The 14,887-nt window shown below is 42.6% G+C and overlaps 1 protein-coding gene across 5 annotated transcripts in view; it reads left to right on the top strand.

Annotated features, from left to right (window-relative positions):
* Window positions 1-4,533: 4,533 nt before the first annotated feature.
* MACROH2A1 (macroH2A.1 histone) overlaps window positions 4,534-14,887 on the top strand; it is a 42,911-nt gene continuing 32,557 nt past the window's right edge. For all 5 annotated transcript variants that reach the window (XM_084216132.1, XM_084216130.1, XM_084216131.1 and 2 more), the window contains exons 1-2: window positions 4,534-4,659; window positions 12,303-12,503. In XM_084216132.1, the coding sequence (XP_084072258.1) occupies window positions 12,332-12,503 (172 nt within the window). In that variant the 5' untranslated portion in view covers window positions 4,534-4,659; window positions 12,303-12,331. The remainder of the gene's footprint in view (window positions 4,660-12,302; window positions 12,504-14,887) is intronic.

Genomic DNA, 14,887 nt, shown 5'->3' with positions numbered 1-14,887 from the left:
GCAGCTGTGACCACAGGAGCAAGGGACAAGCATGCCTGTTCCCTGGGTACTCCAGAGTGCATCAGACTTGTGTCAAAGCACACTTCTTCCATACAGCTCAGAAAGAGGCATTTAAGTTTCCTGATGCCCCTGTGCCATACTGCTGTTTGCCTACAGCAAAAAGCCCTTAGATTCTATTTAGAAGAAGCAGGTTTTGAAGTGTGTCATATTGCAGGTTAATATTATCCCTAATCTACAGATAAACAATGATTTTACAAACTTTGGCTTTTTATTTCGTCCCAGCATTCATTAACTGCATGAATGACTTCCCAATCTGGGTTTAAAAGGTCCAGTTTTAGTGGCTCTCATTTTCATCTTAAAAATGTAAGACATTTGCATTCTTTTTTTAAAAGTGACATTTTATTTAAAGTATTTTGAAGGCAATTAAACATTTTCTGACAGTGGGTATAAACATTGATAAAAAATTTCCGTAACTGACATGTTTCTAGAAGAAAACAATGACAAATAGCATATATGTTTGAAAATTTGCACAAATTTTCTTAGGGAAAACAGTAAGAGGTCGCCTGCCGAAAAAGATTTGGAACAAAGTAAATTATTGGTACTAACTTATCTCTGTCTACCAGCCTAGGAAAGAAATCCTAGACATCCACTTTTCATGCCCTGGAAGTATTAATCTCACCATAACATATCAGCACCAGTCAGCACTTCTGCTACAGAACAACATGCCTGGCAATTAATAGAGTCACCAGTGCCCTGACAATGTCAAGGCAGGAGGAAATATTCTGAAAAGGGAGAATATCCCAATTGTCATGACTTGGATGTCAAAGCAAAGATTGACTGTTTCAAATGGAATTAATCCTGTTCACATGTAACAGATAAAAAAAGGCTGAGTGTAAAACAGCAGCTCAGTTCAACAGTCAGCTCTCAGGTTTTGAACTGTGCTGAAACCAAACTGCAATTCTCTGGTGGTCTGGATAGAGGAGATAAAAAGTGATCACTAAGATCAATGGCTCTGACCCTGAACCAAACAGGTATCAAACATACCGTGCTTCCAGCACCAGTTTGTGGGCAACCTTAGTTGCATAACTTCCTGATCTTGATGGGCTGATTTTGAATAACAGGGAAGCTGAGTTTCTTCAGAGTGGCAGGAAAATAGAGGGAAGTGAAAGCAAAGGCCTGGCCCACACACATTCAAGTCCTGTGGTGTGTCACTCCTCAGGATGGCAACACCGGAAGATTACAGCAATCTGCTGGAAGGCCAGGGAGTCACAGCTAACACTCTGGGAGTCACAGCTAACACTCCCCAGGGAGTAGGGGAGCTACTCTGGAAGTCACAGCTAATACCCCACAGGCAGTAGGTCTGTGGGTCACATTAGGAGCATGAGGACTGAGTGGATTCAGTACAAAGTCACTGTGCCCCTCTGATGGTGAAAGGAAGACTGCCACTAGCATGATGTGCAGTACAGGTATATTTATCTGTGTCACTGTAACCTGAAGTTAAGAAGCATGGATTAGTCACATGGTCTGCAGAGAGGAGGCTGAGCAGCTGAAGGAGGTTCAGATAACTCTTTCTGAGAAGCAGGTCATGTCTGAGGAATCTGTACTTTCTTTTCACCATCTGAACGCTGAAGGAAAACAGCAGGGACCCACTGGTTAGGCACACAACATCCTGAAGGAATATTTCAGGAACCTGCAGTAACCTAGGCCATGCATTCTCACTAGCCAATAAGCATACAACAACAAACAAACACCACTGCCAAGAAAGGACACATTTAGAATTAGGATAGCTATCCCAAAGTGAAAATGCTTACCTAAGTTTAAGAGGATTAGCCACAGCCCTTCCCACGCTGCTCTGCCCTCTCCCAGGTGATATTTCCTTCTCCATCACCTCGGCTGCATAAACAAGTTAAGTGTTTGTATTCTCAATCACTCAGAACTGCAAATAGTCCCTTGAGGTTTTTAGAATTGATTATCGAATCAGACTGTCAAAATAAAATAAGAGTAAATAAATGTAAGAACATGAACTGTTTACTTTAGAAATAAAGGCAGTGGAATCCCAGAAAGGTGCTTTTTATCATTCTATAGATAAATAAAGATATCACAACTGGCAAAGAGAACAAGATCTAAGCCAAGGTTTGTTTTAGTGAGGTAGTTCATGAAGTGTAGTTTCACAGGCTTTTGTAGAAGTTTCACGGGCTTTTGTAGAAACTTCTAGACAGTCATGATACATTGTGTGCTTTCAAAATGGGCACTCTTTGTAGATCCAGCAGCTGTTCAATATAATAAATCTGTGTTTTGGTGGGAGGTGAGCCAGTCAATGCTAACATTACACATTATCAACAGCAGTCCTCATGCTACCATCCTATTCCACGGACAAATTGTTCAGGCCCTCTGCAAACTCAGACAGCTCCCACTCCAGAAATTCTCACCAATTGAGAAGGCTTTGAAAGATAAAAGTGAAAGTTTTGAAGGCTTTCTTCAAAAGCATAAAATCCATAGACTCCCTTTCAAATCAGACAAAATGAACAATGATAGGAGAAGAGCACAGAAAGCAACCTTTGTGTGGTAAGGGACCTTAAAGATCATCTAGTTACAACCCCCAAGTCCCTATCCCTTGCAGCCTTCCATTAATCCCATTAGACAATGTTGTGTGTTCTTTAATTTTACACCAGCCTTTGCAGCTCATATCAACAGAGATATTTGGGGGAGGGTTGGTTTTGTGGTTTGGGCTTGTTTTTTGTTTTGCTGAATTTTTCTTTATTTAAATAAGGTTTGTGTGGGTGCCAGGAAAACAAAGTGTGAAGAGCCAAACACTGGAGGACCAGCTCTGTTGGGTGCTCTGCACAGCATAGGGAAAGGTTACTGTGTGGGCAGCACTACCAGCAAGGAAAAAGGGAGTGGGGCAACACGGGGGAGGAAGAGGAGGAGGGGGAGGTGGGAAGGAGATGATGTGTGTGGGTAGGGAAAGCAGAGCTTCCTAAGAAGAGCCATGGCAGATGGCCTAGTAAGGACTGTATCCATATCCTCGGGTTAAGGGCAATCAGGGTGCTTACCCAGCAGGGAGCCTTTGTTAGGCAAAACTGCCCCACTGCATGACAGGCAGGGTACAATCAGCACTCAGGGAGTGCAGCCAGGACTAGGCTGCATTGGACCGTGTGTGGTGCACTGAGAAGTAATGAGAGATGTCTCAGGAGACACTGAGTTTAGCTATGTTAAAAACCAGACCAGGTCTGGCCATTTAGGTGGATGAGAGCACCACAATTAGCCTGAGCCTGAAACACTTTTTGAAATGATTTTCTCAGACCAGCCATACATTTTACATAGGCTGTTCCCATTCCCTTGGTTTTTTTTCTTTTAAATCCCCTTCTTCCTTTCTGCTTTCTATTTTGTATGACAAAGACCCTATGACAATATGCTGATATTCAGCAAAATAAGGAGAACTGGAGCTCAGAGTGGTTGATGAGAAGAGCAGGAAAGAAACTCCTTGTAATCTAGTAGTAATGACATTATTCCACTTGTCACCTAGTACAGCTCTACCCATGAAAGAACAGCAAGGGACACTGGGAGGAGGCTATGGGCTGGCATTCTGCTTTGGGTACTGAAGAAGTAGGATGCTCCTTTCAAATGGCAGTAGCACAAGAGTCTGGGAGTATTAGCAAGCCAAGAATCTTGCAGGACACTGAAAACTCCAGCTGCTTCTAGTCCCACCATTGTAAACACAGAGGCAATCTGTTGTGACTTGTCTGTCCTGACTTCTCTGTCCTGCAGCCAAGATCCGCTGTGGCAGCTCCTCTCTTCCACGGGCAGCCGGTGGGCGAGGCAACTGGAGGAGGCAGGAGAGGAGAGGTGGAAAAGGGAATGAACTCTGGCTCTGGCACAGGGCATGGGGGCAAGGGGCAGCGGCAACCCAGCACTACCAATGCGGCAAGGTGAGCTCAAGGACATCCATGTGGCCCATGCACAAAGGCCTCCAAAGGCTCCATCTGGGGCCTTACTAAAATGGCACTGAGCCATTTTTGTACAGCACGAGGAAGAAGGTGCGTGCTCCTCACGGAACAATCCAGCTGCTCATTCTCTTCCCTCCATAAACTTCCTTCTTCGGAGAACACACCGCGAACCCCTCCTTCTGACCTCCCCATCCTGACAATTTGGGAGCGAACACGTTTGTACACAATGGCTCGGCCGGCAGCAGCTGCGGAGGCCGCGGTGCCAAAGCCCAGCCCCACGCAGGGACCGGGCTTTTCAACAGCCGGGCCGGGCCAGCTGCGCCTGGGGCCCGTGCGGGCGGGAGGGGAGCCAGGAGAGCCCCGGCAGCCTCCGGGATCGCGGCACCCGTGGCCCAGCCGTGAGGAATCGTGAGGGGATCCGTGAAAGGATCGTGAAGGATTGTGAGTGGAGCGTGGGGAGACGGTGAGGGGATGGTGAGGGAGCGCGATGGCTCGCACGGCATCGTGAGGCGGCCCGCCGTCAGGGGCGGGCGGTGGATGTGACGCGAGGGCGCGCGGGGCATTGTGGGAGCTCCGCCAGCCCGTCCAGCCGATCCCGGTGGCCCCGCGGGCGGAGCGGAGCGGAGCAGCGGGAGCGGCAGCGGCAGCGGCGACGGCAGCGGGGACGGGAGCGGGGCCGCCGCCGGCCGACCGGAGACATCTTGCCCGCGCCGTAAGTCACCGCCGTGGTGCGCCCGCCGTGCGGGAAGGAGGGGGCGCGGGGGGCTCTGTCGCGGCGCGGTGACACCCGGCGGCGGTGGGGGGCCGCGAGCCGGCCGGGCGCGCCGTGGGACGGAGGGGTGCCGGTCCCCTCCCCTGAGGGAAACCGGGAGTCGGTTCAGCTGCTTCTTGCTGTGCCTCGGGTGAAGCCGGGAGATCCACCCGCGCCCCGCGAAATGGTGGCAGCGGGGCTGTATTTCCCTGGAATCCGCTATGGAATGACGGTGTGGGGCTGGAAGGAGCCCGGCGGGGGTGCAGGAGCGGCCGGGGGTGTGGAGCCGCGGTCCCCCGCGTCCCCGCTGTTCCACGCACGGACGGGCTCCGTCCTTGTCGTTCCCACCGCGGGTCGCCGAGCAGGGGAGGATAATCGCGGGAGACTGCTTTCGAAAAGCACCAGGCGAAAAACAGCAGGACTCGTTTTCCGTGTGTTTCACTTCGGGATGGGGAACCCGCGGTGTAAAAGTTACCTGCCCCGTGTGAATGACTTAATTTTAAAAAGCCTAATGATGTATTTTAAACCGTAAGCAGAGGCTTCTGAGAGTAGTAAAAATAAATGTTTGTCTGGAAACAGGGCTTCTTATTCTTTTAGGACTGTCACTTCTTGTAGAGGCTGCAATATGTCTGCCTGCGGGATTTGAGCAGCCCATACGGACTGGCTGGGTGTGGGTGTTCCTGCAAGGGGACTGCGAGTGCTGCAGGGCGCAGGTGAATGCAGGTTCCTGGGGCTCCGCACCGGCTCCAGCACAGCAGCGCTGGGACTGAGACTCGAGGCTGACGTGTTTGTGCGTGTAGGAGACAGTGAGGGCAACAGACTGATTCTATGACTCGCATCTCCCTCTAATTCTTTTGTTTCTTCTGTAATCTTTAAAAGTTGTAGAAGGCCCATGAAATTGTGCCTGAAGCCAGCAGTTGGAACTAGCTCCTATGCAAGCAGGATGGTGTAAAGCTGAGGTTGCTTCATTTGTAGAGATGGAAAGAGACTTGTTTTTGAAATATACTTGGATGAGACTTGTTATTTATCCCTTGACCATGCAAGTGAACAACCATTTTTTCCCCAGGACTGTGTGTGGCTGTCACTTAGCAACAGGTCTGTAGAGAACTTGGCAGATCCACTGCCTCCCCCATTCTGAAGAGTAAAAGAAATAAATTAGTGAAGGATCAAGAGTGCCATTAATAAAAACAGTACCTGGGTTCTCAGGGACAGCCCAGAATTGAAAGACTTATGTTGGAACAAGACAATTGCAGTTACTTTGAAAATTATGTTTTAATGTAGTTGGGTATGAAAGATTTTGCATCATTAGAAAACTACCCAGTGTATTTGGGAATTTGGGGCTTTTTTTTTTTTAAGTGTTGTGAAAGAAAGACATTACATTGTTTACTTAGTAATGGTTGCAGGTTTTTTTGCTGCATTGTGTTTTGTAACCTTTGCACTGAAATCTAGGCCTTCTGGGTTTCTGAAGAGTAACTTTGCTTTGCTGTGTGTGCTGTATACCCTTCTAATTACCAGTAAAGCCAAATGTTGACAGTGTAGATTGAGCCATAACTGATATAAAAACTAGTGGCAAGACTGGAATTTGGCTTAATGACAGTAAAGTCAGTGAAGTGCTTAAGCACTGCTTATTTTGTAGATCAGCATGAGCAAAAAGAGAAGTCCACCACTGCAAACTAAGTCTTAAAAGAAACCAGTGTGTTTAAGTTTGTTCTTAGGAGTTGCCTAGTTCTGCCAATACATAGCAATGAGCTTTGATAAAAGATATTCTCTTGATAAGGTAGGTGATACAGTCACAGTCTGGAAGAAAAATCATGAACCTTTGCTCTCAGAGAAGTACAGACATATTTTTGTGAAACTCTGTCAGCTAGGATCAAAGCCTGCTGTCTGTTCCACAGAAAAGGTAGTCCTACCCCAGCAAGGTTAGAAAGGAGTAGGGATCTGTAGCTGATGCCACAAGTGGAGAAAAGAGCCTCCAGATAGATCCTCCATTGGGAGAGGAAATGTTAGCCCTGTGGACAGTGATAAGCATTAGATTTTGTCATCTCAAGAGGTGAAATTGGAAAAGAAAAATGCAGCACTTGTGGAAAGACTGCAGGGCTGGCTTGCTTGCTTGATTGGGAAGGGTGCTGAGAAAACACAAAGAAGCTATAGTTCCTTACCCAGGCCCATTCTAAAGACAGGATGGTCAGGATTCAGCTCATGGTCCTCGTTCCAGGGGTGATGCAAGAATTACACCATTCATGACCTCCTTGATGGATCAAGCTCTTGCCATCCCTTCTCTCAGCAGTATATAATCTATTTTAAATTTTGTTCTGCATCTGAATTTTGCCTTGGAAGCATGCACATGAATTCTTTATTATGTTTTTGTTTTCCTACAAAAATGTTAAGGGACAAAGTTGTTTTCAAAATGTTATTTAAAGCAGTTTTTTTGCATTGATTTCACAAATGGTCCAGTGACTTAAGGCCCTCTGTAAATTTTTATGCTTTCTATCTAGCTGCAAAAACCTATAATGTATAAATGGTTATTTCAGGCCAGTTCTCCCAGCAGTGGTCAGTGAAAACAATTGTATTTACGTTTTCCTGGCTGTTGGTGGCAGGATGCCCAGCAGAAACTCTTGTCACACTCCCAGCACTGTTCTTAGTGGAAGTTTGCACATTAAGGGGTATTTGTTTTGGTCTTTCAGACCCACTGTGGGAGGGAGGGACTTCTGCCAGTTGAATACAATTGTGCAGCAGTATTTTGTTTTGCACACAGATTTTGTGAAAACGTTATTTCTCTTTGTCCCATCCTTTATGTTACTGCTATAGGAATTTTAATTGTCTTAATCTTCAACAGAAAGTACACCTATTGTGCATTCCTAGATGGGGAGTGTTCTCTTGGTTTTCCAAATGAAAATAAATGTATGGTGCTACCTTCTCAGATCAGAAGTTAATGTTTTGGAACAACTGGTTTACAGCTGTTTTTCACTCTCCTGTCTGTTTCAGACCTCAAAGAGTTACTGCTTTGATAAAGAGCTCAAGCTAAAGTTTGAAATCACATCAGAACAAATGATAACTGAGTGACTGGCTCTTTTTAGTTCTGTTGTACCTAGAAACCACAGTCCCAGGCAGAGACCCTGTTTTGCCAGGCAAGTATTATTAGAGACCAGTCTATACCATTTTATAACTATGCCAGAGTAGCTTCTGATTAGCTAAGAACTGAGCAAGTTCATTGTCACAGCAAAGTCAAATGCACGTTTTCAGCAAGAGTTCAGCGAGTGGCTATTATTATGGCACATAAATAGATTTAAGAGAGAATGGCAGCACTTACATTGTTTGAAACAATTGAAAGAAAATAGTATTGCAGTTAATCTCTTGTGATACAAAAATGAACTTTCCAACGTAGTCCTTGTACTGAAAGAAAAATAATTATTACATCTTAGTTTTTTTCCTATTGTAGTAATGATCTCCTGGATTCCACTACTTACTGATATGATGATGTAGACCTAAATTGAATCATCTCTTTGCTAAGTACAGTTAATACACCAGTGTAAGCCCACAATCGGAACAGTCTCTGTCTGACAGCAATAAGATTCATAGTAATTTGTTTAGTCATCAAGAACCAGTACCTGAGAACTGTTAATAACAGACTGGGTTTATTACTGCTGTTTGATCAAGGTGTCAAATCAACTGGACTAATGAAGTGCTGATATTTGGAATTTGGGTATCACTTTACCAGGATGTTCAGGCTGTACTTTAAGAATTACGTGATGTTGAACCTTTCAGAAAAACAGATGCCTATGTGCATTTGAGGAAGAAGGAATTTGAAAATGTGGTTCAGCAGAGTGTCTGTCTTCACACAGGAAAATATGGCCAACCAGAGTTACTCCAGCCAATTTCAAAGACAAAAATATTAATTATGCTGATTGCATCGCTACACCTTAAGCTTGTTTCTTAGGAAATGTATTTATGGCTTGCAAATATGTGATAGCAGAAGAGCCTTGTAGCTTGAATCTTTACTGTGACCAAATTAATACATCATCAAATCTTATTTATGCATTTGGAGATCTTAGCAGTGTGCATCTTGCCACGGTCTTTAAGGAGTTTTAAAAGGCTGTGAATCAAGTGCTAAATTCTGTATCTAGGGCAATCTGCATCCAATCACATCAGAGCCACTGAAGAATATAGTGTTAAATGTGATTTGAAGTCAAAGGTGAACTTAGATACTTGACTCCTCAATGATATCCCCTAAATATCACAGTAATAATTTTGTGAACTCTCACATCAAAACAAAATCATTTAATCATCAAATATTTGGAGACTTTGCAATGTATTTGGTAAAGTTCTCAAAAATTCCATTACAAAGGCAGGACAGAAGAAAGAAAGGAAAATACTGGTCCATTGACTGTGATTTATTTAAAAATTTATTTACTTACTTTTATTATACTGCTCAAATCTTGTCTGAACTATGATGCATGTGATAAGGTTGCCTTCGGTTGCCTCTGATCTGTGGGCTCCCAGTGACTCAGCAAACAGCTCTGGTTCATTAGTGTTGGCAGCATTCCAGACTTTCTGGTGTTACAAAGATAAACCATTTTGGAACATGTAAGGCATACAGCTTTCTTTGGTTTTTGATCTGTTGCCATGCTCTTTGCATTTCACCTCAATACATTTTCTTGTGGCTTTTGCAAGTGAAATCTCTTTCTGTTCTCTTTTTTGGTGGAGAGCTAGAAATAGGGAAGAGGCATTTCAGAATTGGTTGTGCCATCCTGCAGCTCAAAGGCAGGACAAACAGGTTCTGCAAAGTAATGATCCTGAATACACAATTAAAGTCTGAAAAAGGTTTCCATGCCAGGCTCTCACTTTTGCCTTCCAAATGGTTATATGGTTGATAACAGTAAAAGTGGTACTTGAAACCTAATTGAAGTTTTCCTCCCTCCACCCCCCAACATCTAAGCAATCTGAACATACATGTAGGAATGGGGTCCTTGAGATGGGAAGGTCTGAAACTCATCTGGATCACATTTCACCTTTAATACTGAAAGTTCAGAAGTTCTTTTTTTTTTCTTTTTTTTCTTTTATTTCATTATGCAGCCCTGTGCACCACCACCTTTGAGATTCAGGCAAAGTTTATCCTCAGAAGTAAACTTACAGCTAGAAAGGTCTTTAATGTTCCATATAAGGGGATCAGGTGAATTGTCAAGACAGTCACAGGTCACAGTACTCACATTAATATTTAGGATGCCCTGGACCTAAGTGCATAAATTACAGAGAGAAATTAGCTGTAGAATTTGCAGAGGTGATAAAGTAAGCTTATGAAGGGAAAAAAAAAAGACACCATTTTATTTATGGGTTGGTGTTATTCTGTATTACTGCCCACTTTACTAAAGCTTTGTTGCAATTGTTACAGCAGCTGATAGCTAAAATGACATTCTCCCAAAGAAAGAAAACATTAGGAAGTAAGGATTTCCATATTGTATTCCAGCTGTTCTGATATCCCATAAACTCACTAAATGATTAATAGAAGTTTACTGCTTAAGTCTTGCAGGCTTTCTCTAGAAAAATTATGGTTTTCAACGTTGACCTTTCAGTTACAAACCAAATATATTGTTGGGCAGCACAGATATTTCTTATGCTACTTTGCCTGGTGTTTCATTCAGTGAACCTCTTAACATTTGAGGTTAAACATCCCTAGTACTGTTGATGAAAATGAATTATGAAATATGAAAATAATTGCTGGCAGAAGGTCTATAGACAAGTCAAAGCCCCACCCAGCCTTCCTGCTAACAAAGAGCTAGCCAGATGAGAAAATGCAATTAAATGGATGTTCTTAAAATCATTGGTGAACTGCATTTGGGTCATTTCTCAAGGCAAGAAAATTGGCTTTTGTCCTCTTCTTCACAGAGTAATGGCTGTTACAGAGCTGAGTCCACAGGCAGATGAAAGGAGAAGGAGCCCTTTTGATGGCTTCCCCTTTCCAAAGATTCCTATCTGTTTCTGGACATGAGTTTCCTAAACATAATGTGACTTTCATCTGATCTATGAAGATGGGATTATTTTGTTTAGCTTTAAAAACCAGTAAACTCATTGCATTTAATTTACTTAATGTGCTGTGCAGGTGTAGATTCTGATGAATGGAATGTGGAAGTGGAAAGAAGAAACCTCTGATACTTGTGTTCCTTTAGCTGTTCTGACTGGTATTTGTTTGGCAGTTATGTAGCCTGAATCTTATTGACTCATTGAGAATTGAAGGGTTGCAGGATGTGTCAGCACAGAACAGAAATTGCAAAACCTAGAAGTGGGGTTGATGAACCTGTTTTGCCTAATTCTGAGATCACTTCATTGTGGATTCAGGCATGTGGGAAATACAGTTAGGTTCATGAGGGCAAGGAGAGAATTCATGATAAACAAGTGCAAAATAGGGGAAATAGAGAAATGGTGTGATGGGAAAGTAGCACTAAAGGGGGTTTCATTGTGAAGTGTATAAACCCATCAGTGAATTTGCCTTGTGTGTTAGGTAAGATTTGTGCAACGAGGGAAGAAGTGGGGTGCATAGAGGTGTGTCTGTATCACGGATGCATTCCATTGGTTTCCCTGGAGTTCAGACCTGAGGGAGGGGAGAGATGGGGAGATGGGCACTGTTTCCTTTCCTCTGAGATAATTTGAAAACCCAGTGAGTTGCCTAAACCTTCAAAGACACCTTGAGAGCCTGTGAACCCTCCACCTCTTTGGATTTGTCAGTTTCTATTTACAGCCTGAGCAGAAATCAAAGAGAGGACAGAATATGTTTGACAGCTGTATCAGCAGTAGGTTCCCTCAGCGAGATAAACTGAGATACAGTTGTCAGATACGTGCTGGGTGTTCAGAGCACTGTGCTGTCAGGGAAAGGTGGCAGATAGAAGATTGCCAGGTTCCTGGAGGGAATGTTGAAGCAATATGGTCTTCAGTGTAGAGATGGCTGAGTTTTGGTAGGTTTAAATCTCAAGGGGGGTTATTTCAGATCTTTCTAAAAATAGAATATCTACTGTACAGGAGTTGTATTTTGCCATCCATAGGCCTTTGTTCTGTCAATTCTCACACATCTGGAAAATCAAGTTTTTCAAAGGTGGTGAATACCCTTTATGAAAGCTTTAGTGTATGTGGTTTCCTAGTTTGGAATGTAATTATGCATGAACCTAACTGCCCTACCACAGCTGTTCAAATGCCCTACCAAAAGGTTTTCATGGAGATAAGGGGGCTGTGTCAGTCTCATTGCAGAAAGCATCCTCTGCTTCAATGCAGAAGTTGTATTTTAAATCCAGTACCTATCACTCTTTGCTCCATTAGTTGGTACTGGGTTTAATCTGTTAGGAATTTCAGGAAAGTAGATTCTTAGGAAATAACTTGGTTTATCTCTTTTCTGTATCAAGTTATACCAAATTACAATGGGAAGTAAATATTTTGTGGAAAATTACTTTAGGTTCTTGTTGTGTATACTCTAAAAAGTCAACTTGTCTGTGTGTTTGAGACACTGTAATGCATTGCCTACCCCAAAATGCTGATTTGCCTTGGAATTCAGTGTGTGGTCTTATAGTATCAGACCTTATTAATAACTTTTTGTTTCTTTTTTTAAAATTTCTTTCTAGAGTGCTGTTTCAGACCTGATACAGACAAGATGTCCAGCAGGGGTGGAAAGAAGAAGTCAACCAAGACTTCCCGCTCCGCAAAGGCTGGGGTCATATTCCCTGTTGGAAGAATGCTCCGCTACATTAAGAAAGGCCACCCGAAGTACAGAATTGGTGTTGGTGCTCCTGTGTACATGGCTGCTGTACTGGAATATCTAACTGGTAGGGTTTGCTGAATTATGTGAAATAGTAGCAGTAAAAGTTTAAGACAAACTGAATTTATACAGAAAAAAACCCAAAAAAGTGAAAAAAGCCACAGCTGAAGTGTGTGTTTTGCTGATCACACATCTAAGCCAAAATCAAGGTACCCTCACCCCTGCCTCAGAGCCTTGATGACTTTTGTTCACTCCAGTATAGAATTTGCTTTCACCACTTGTAAACATACTCTTTCCACATAGTCAGGGCTCCCACTGCCATCAGTGTGTTGTGCTACATTGCTGCAGTTCTCCTTGCTTTGATTTTGTGCCTGATGAGTTTGTTTGGGTTATAATTGTCTGGTAAGCATATACATTAATTTTAAATAGAGAGTTTCTCCATGTTTACAGAGGGCTGAGACTGCTTACAGCCTTGTTTAAACATTTTTGTTCAATTTACAGATTTCTTTTCAGACTACACATGCTGTTTGCAATTTGTTTGATTGAGTCTGTGTATACATGCAAACTCTTCATCTGCCCTGGATCTAAGTCGTTTATTTGCTTACAGTTATAGTTCTTGTTCTTCATGTCAAAATAAGAATACCTTCATCATGTCAAAATAAGAATACCTTCAATAACTATCTCATCTTCTCACAGGACAAAAGTATTATTTTTCCTCCATTTAGAAATAAGCTTCAAAGGAATAAAATGCTTTGCCCAATGACATAAACAACCAGACATGCAAGTAAAGATCTTTACATAGCTGTTTTGTTCTCAAACAAAACTTAAGACATTGCAAGTTTACCTACTCCAAATAACATTGCAAAAGCAGTCTTTTGACAGAAAACCCCAGCTGTAATAGCATCAATATATGGGCTTTTTGCAATAATGGTTTGCTTAGAATAAAAATGCATAAGATGGTTCAGTCACCTTCATATGGCCAGACTGATGTCTAAGTATATACCTGTGGTGTAGGGATCTAGCAAAAAGCACAAGTGCCAGATAGATGAGTGTTTGCAGCCAGATTCTCTTAGCATGACTAAGGACAAGTTTAAATTGGCTCTTATTTCTCAAAGCAGTGTTTCTTTTTCCAGTGTATCTGCTTGTGTCGGTGTTCTTGCCATAGGTTCAAGTGTTTCAATGGACAGGAGACTGTAAAGCTGTATTGGTGTGCTGAGCCTCTAAAAGGTACAGGTTTTTCTTTGACTCAAGCACATAGTTGTAAGGCATTGACTTTTCTGGGAGTATTTAAAACTGAAGCAACCTGACCTTACCACAATATTAGATACGTTTTATAATGGCTCTTGATGTTGAAGGACTGAAGATTTCTTCCTATACAGTTTCTTCTTCCCATAAAGATGAAGATTGGTAATATTAGCAAATAATTAATAGAGTGCTTGTTTTCTGTAGGGTATTCATACCATCAAATATATTTTTTTTTTCACCTTCACTTGTCAACATTCAGTATTCTTTATTTGGGCCTTTTCTTTAAAAGAATGCTTTTAAACTTCATAGATGGCCTTAAAAATTAATATTTCCTTTAGCTAGGTTGCTGCTTACAGCAATAACAATTCAAGTAAAAGGCTTCTTAGTGTGAAGGGTGCTTTGAATGCTGTCCTTTTAAAGAAACAGAGCAATACAGGTGAGCTTAAGGCTCTGCTAATGAGCAGCACATGTTACGGGTTAAATTATTTCAAGCGTTGAATGAGGCAGTGATAGTTTAGGCAGTGAAGAATAGGCTGGGGAAATCAAGTTGTTTCTTTAACTGCTATGCATCTTGGGAACTTGTCTGAGGACATTACCAACAACAAGGAAAAAAAAACCCAAAAAAATAGCATGTATCACTTTAGGAAAAACTAAAGGCAGGAGGAAAGATTAGCTGAAGGAAAAAGTACTTTCCTTCTTTATCCATTTAACTATATTTAGGCAGTTTTGCTGTAGTTTTTCTGTCTCCTTGGAAGGCTAGGTAGATTATCCTAGTAGCCTGTCAGGTATCTCATGGCTTTTTTTCATTCCTGTACATAGATGCATCCCAAAAGCACAGATTTGCCTTTCTTTCCAGAGTTGTTACTGGTTTTATCATAGAATTATTTGGGTTGGAAGAGACCTTGAAGTTCATCTTTTTCTAATCCCTTTTCCATGGACAGAAATAACCTCCCACTACACTAGGTTGCTCCAAACCACATCCATCCTGGTGGCTTTGAACCATCTTGGCCATATCCAGAGATGGGGCAGCCACAGCTGCTCTAGGCAAATCTGCCAGTGCCCCAGCACGCTTAGAGGGAAGAATTTCTTCCTGATATCTAATCTAAATCTATCCTGTTTCAGTTTGAAGTGATTCCGCCTTGTAGTCCCATCACTACAAGTCCTTCCTTCTCCAGCTTTCTTGTAGACCCCTTACTGTTTCAATCT

This window comes from Fringilla coelebs (assembly GCF_963513975.1).
Source record: "Fringilla coelebs genome assembly, chromosome: 15".
Classification (NCBI taxonomy): domain Eukaryota; kingdom Metazoa; phylum Chordata; class Aves; order Passeriformes; family Fringillidae; genus Fringilla; species Fringilla coelebs.
The sequence above is the reverse complement of the archived record's forward strand: the minus strand, read 5'-3'. Positions and strand labels throughout refer to the sequence as shown.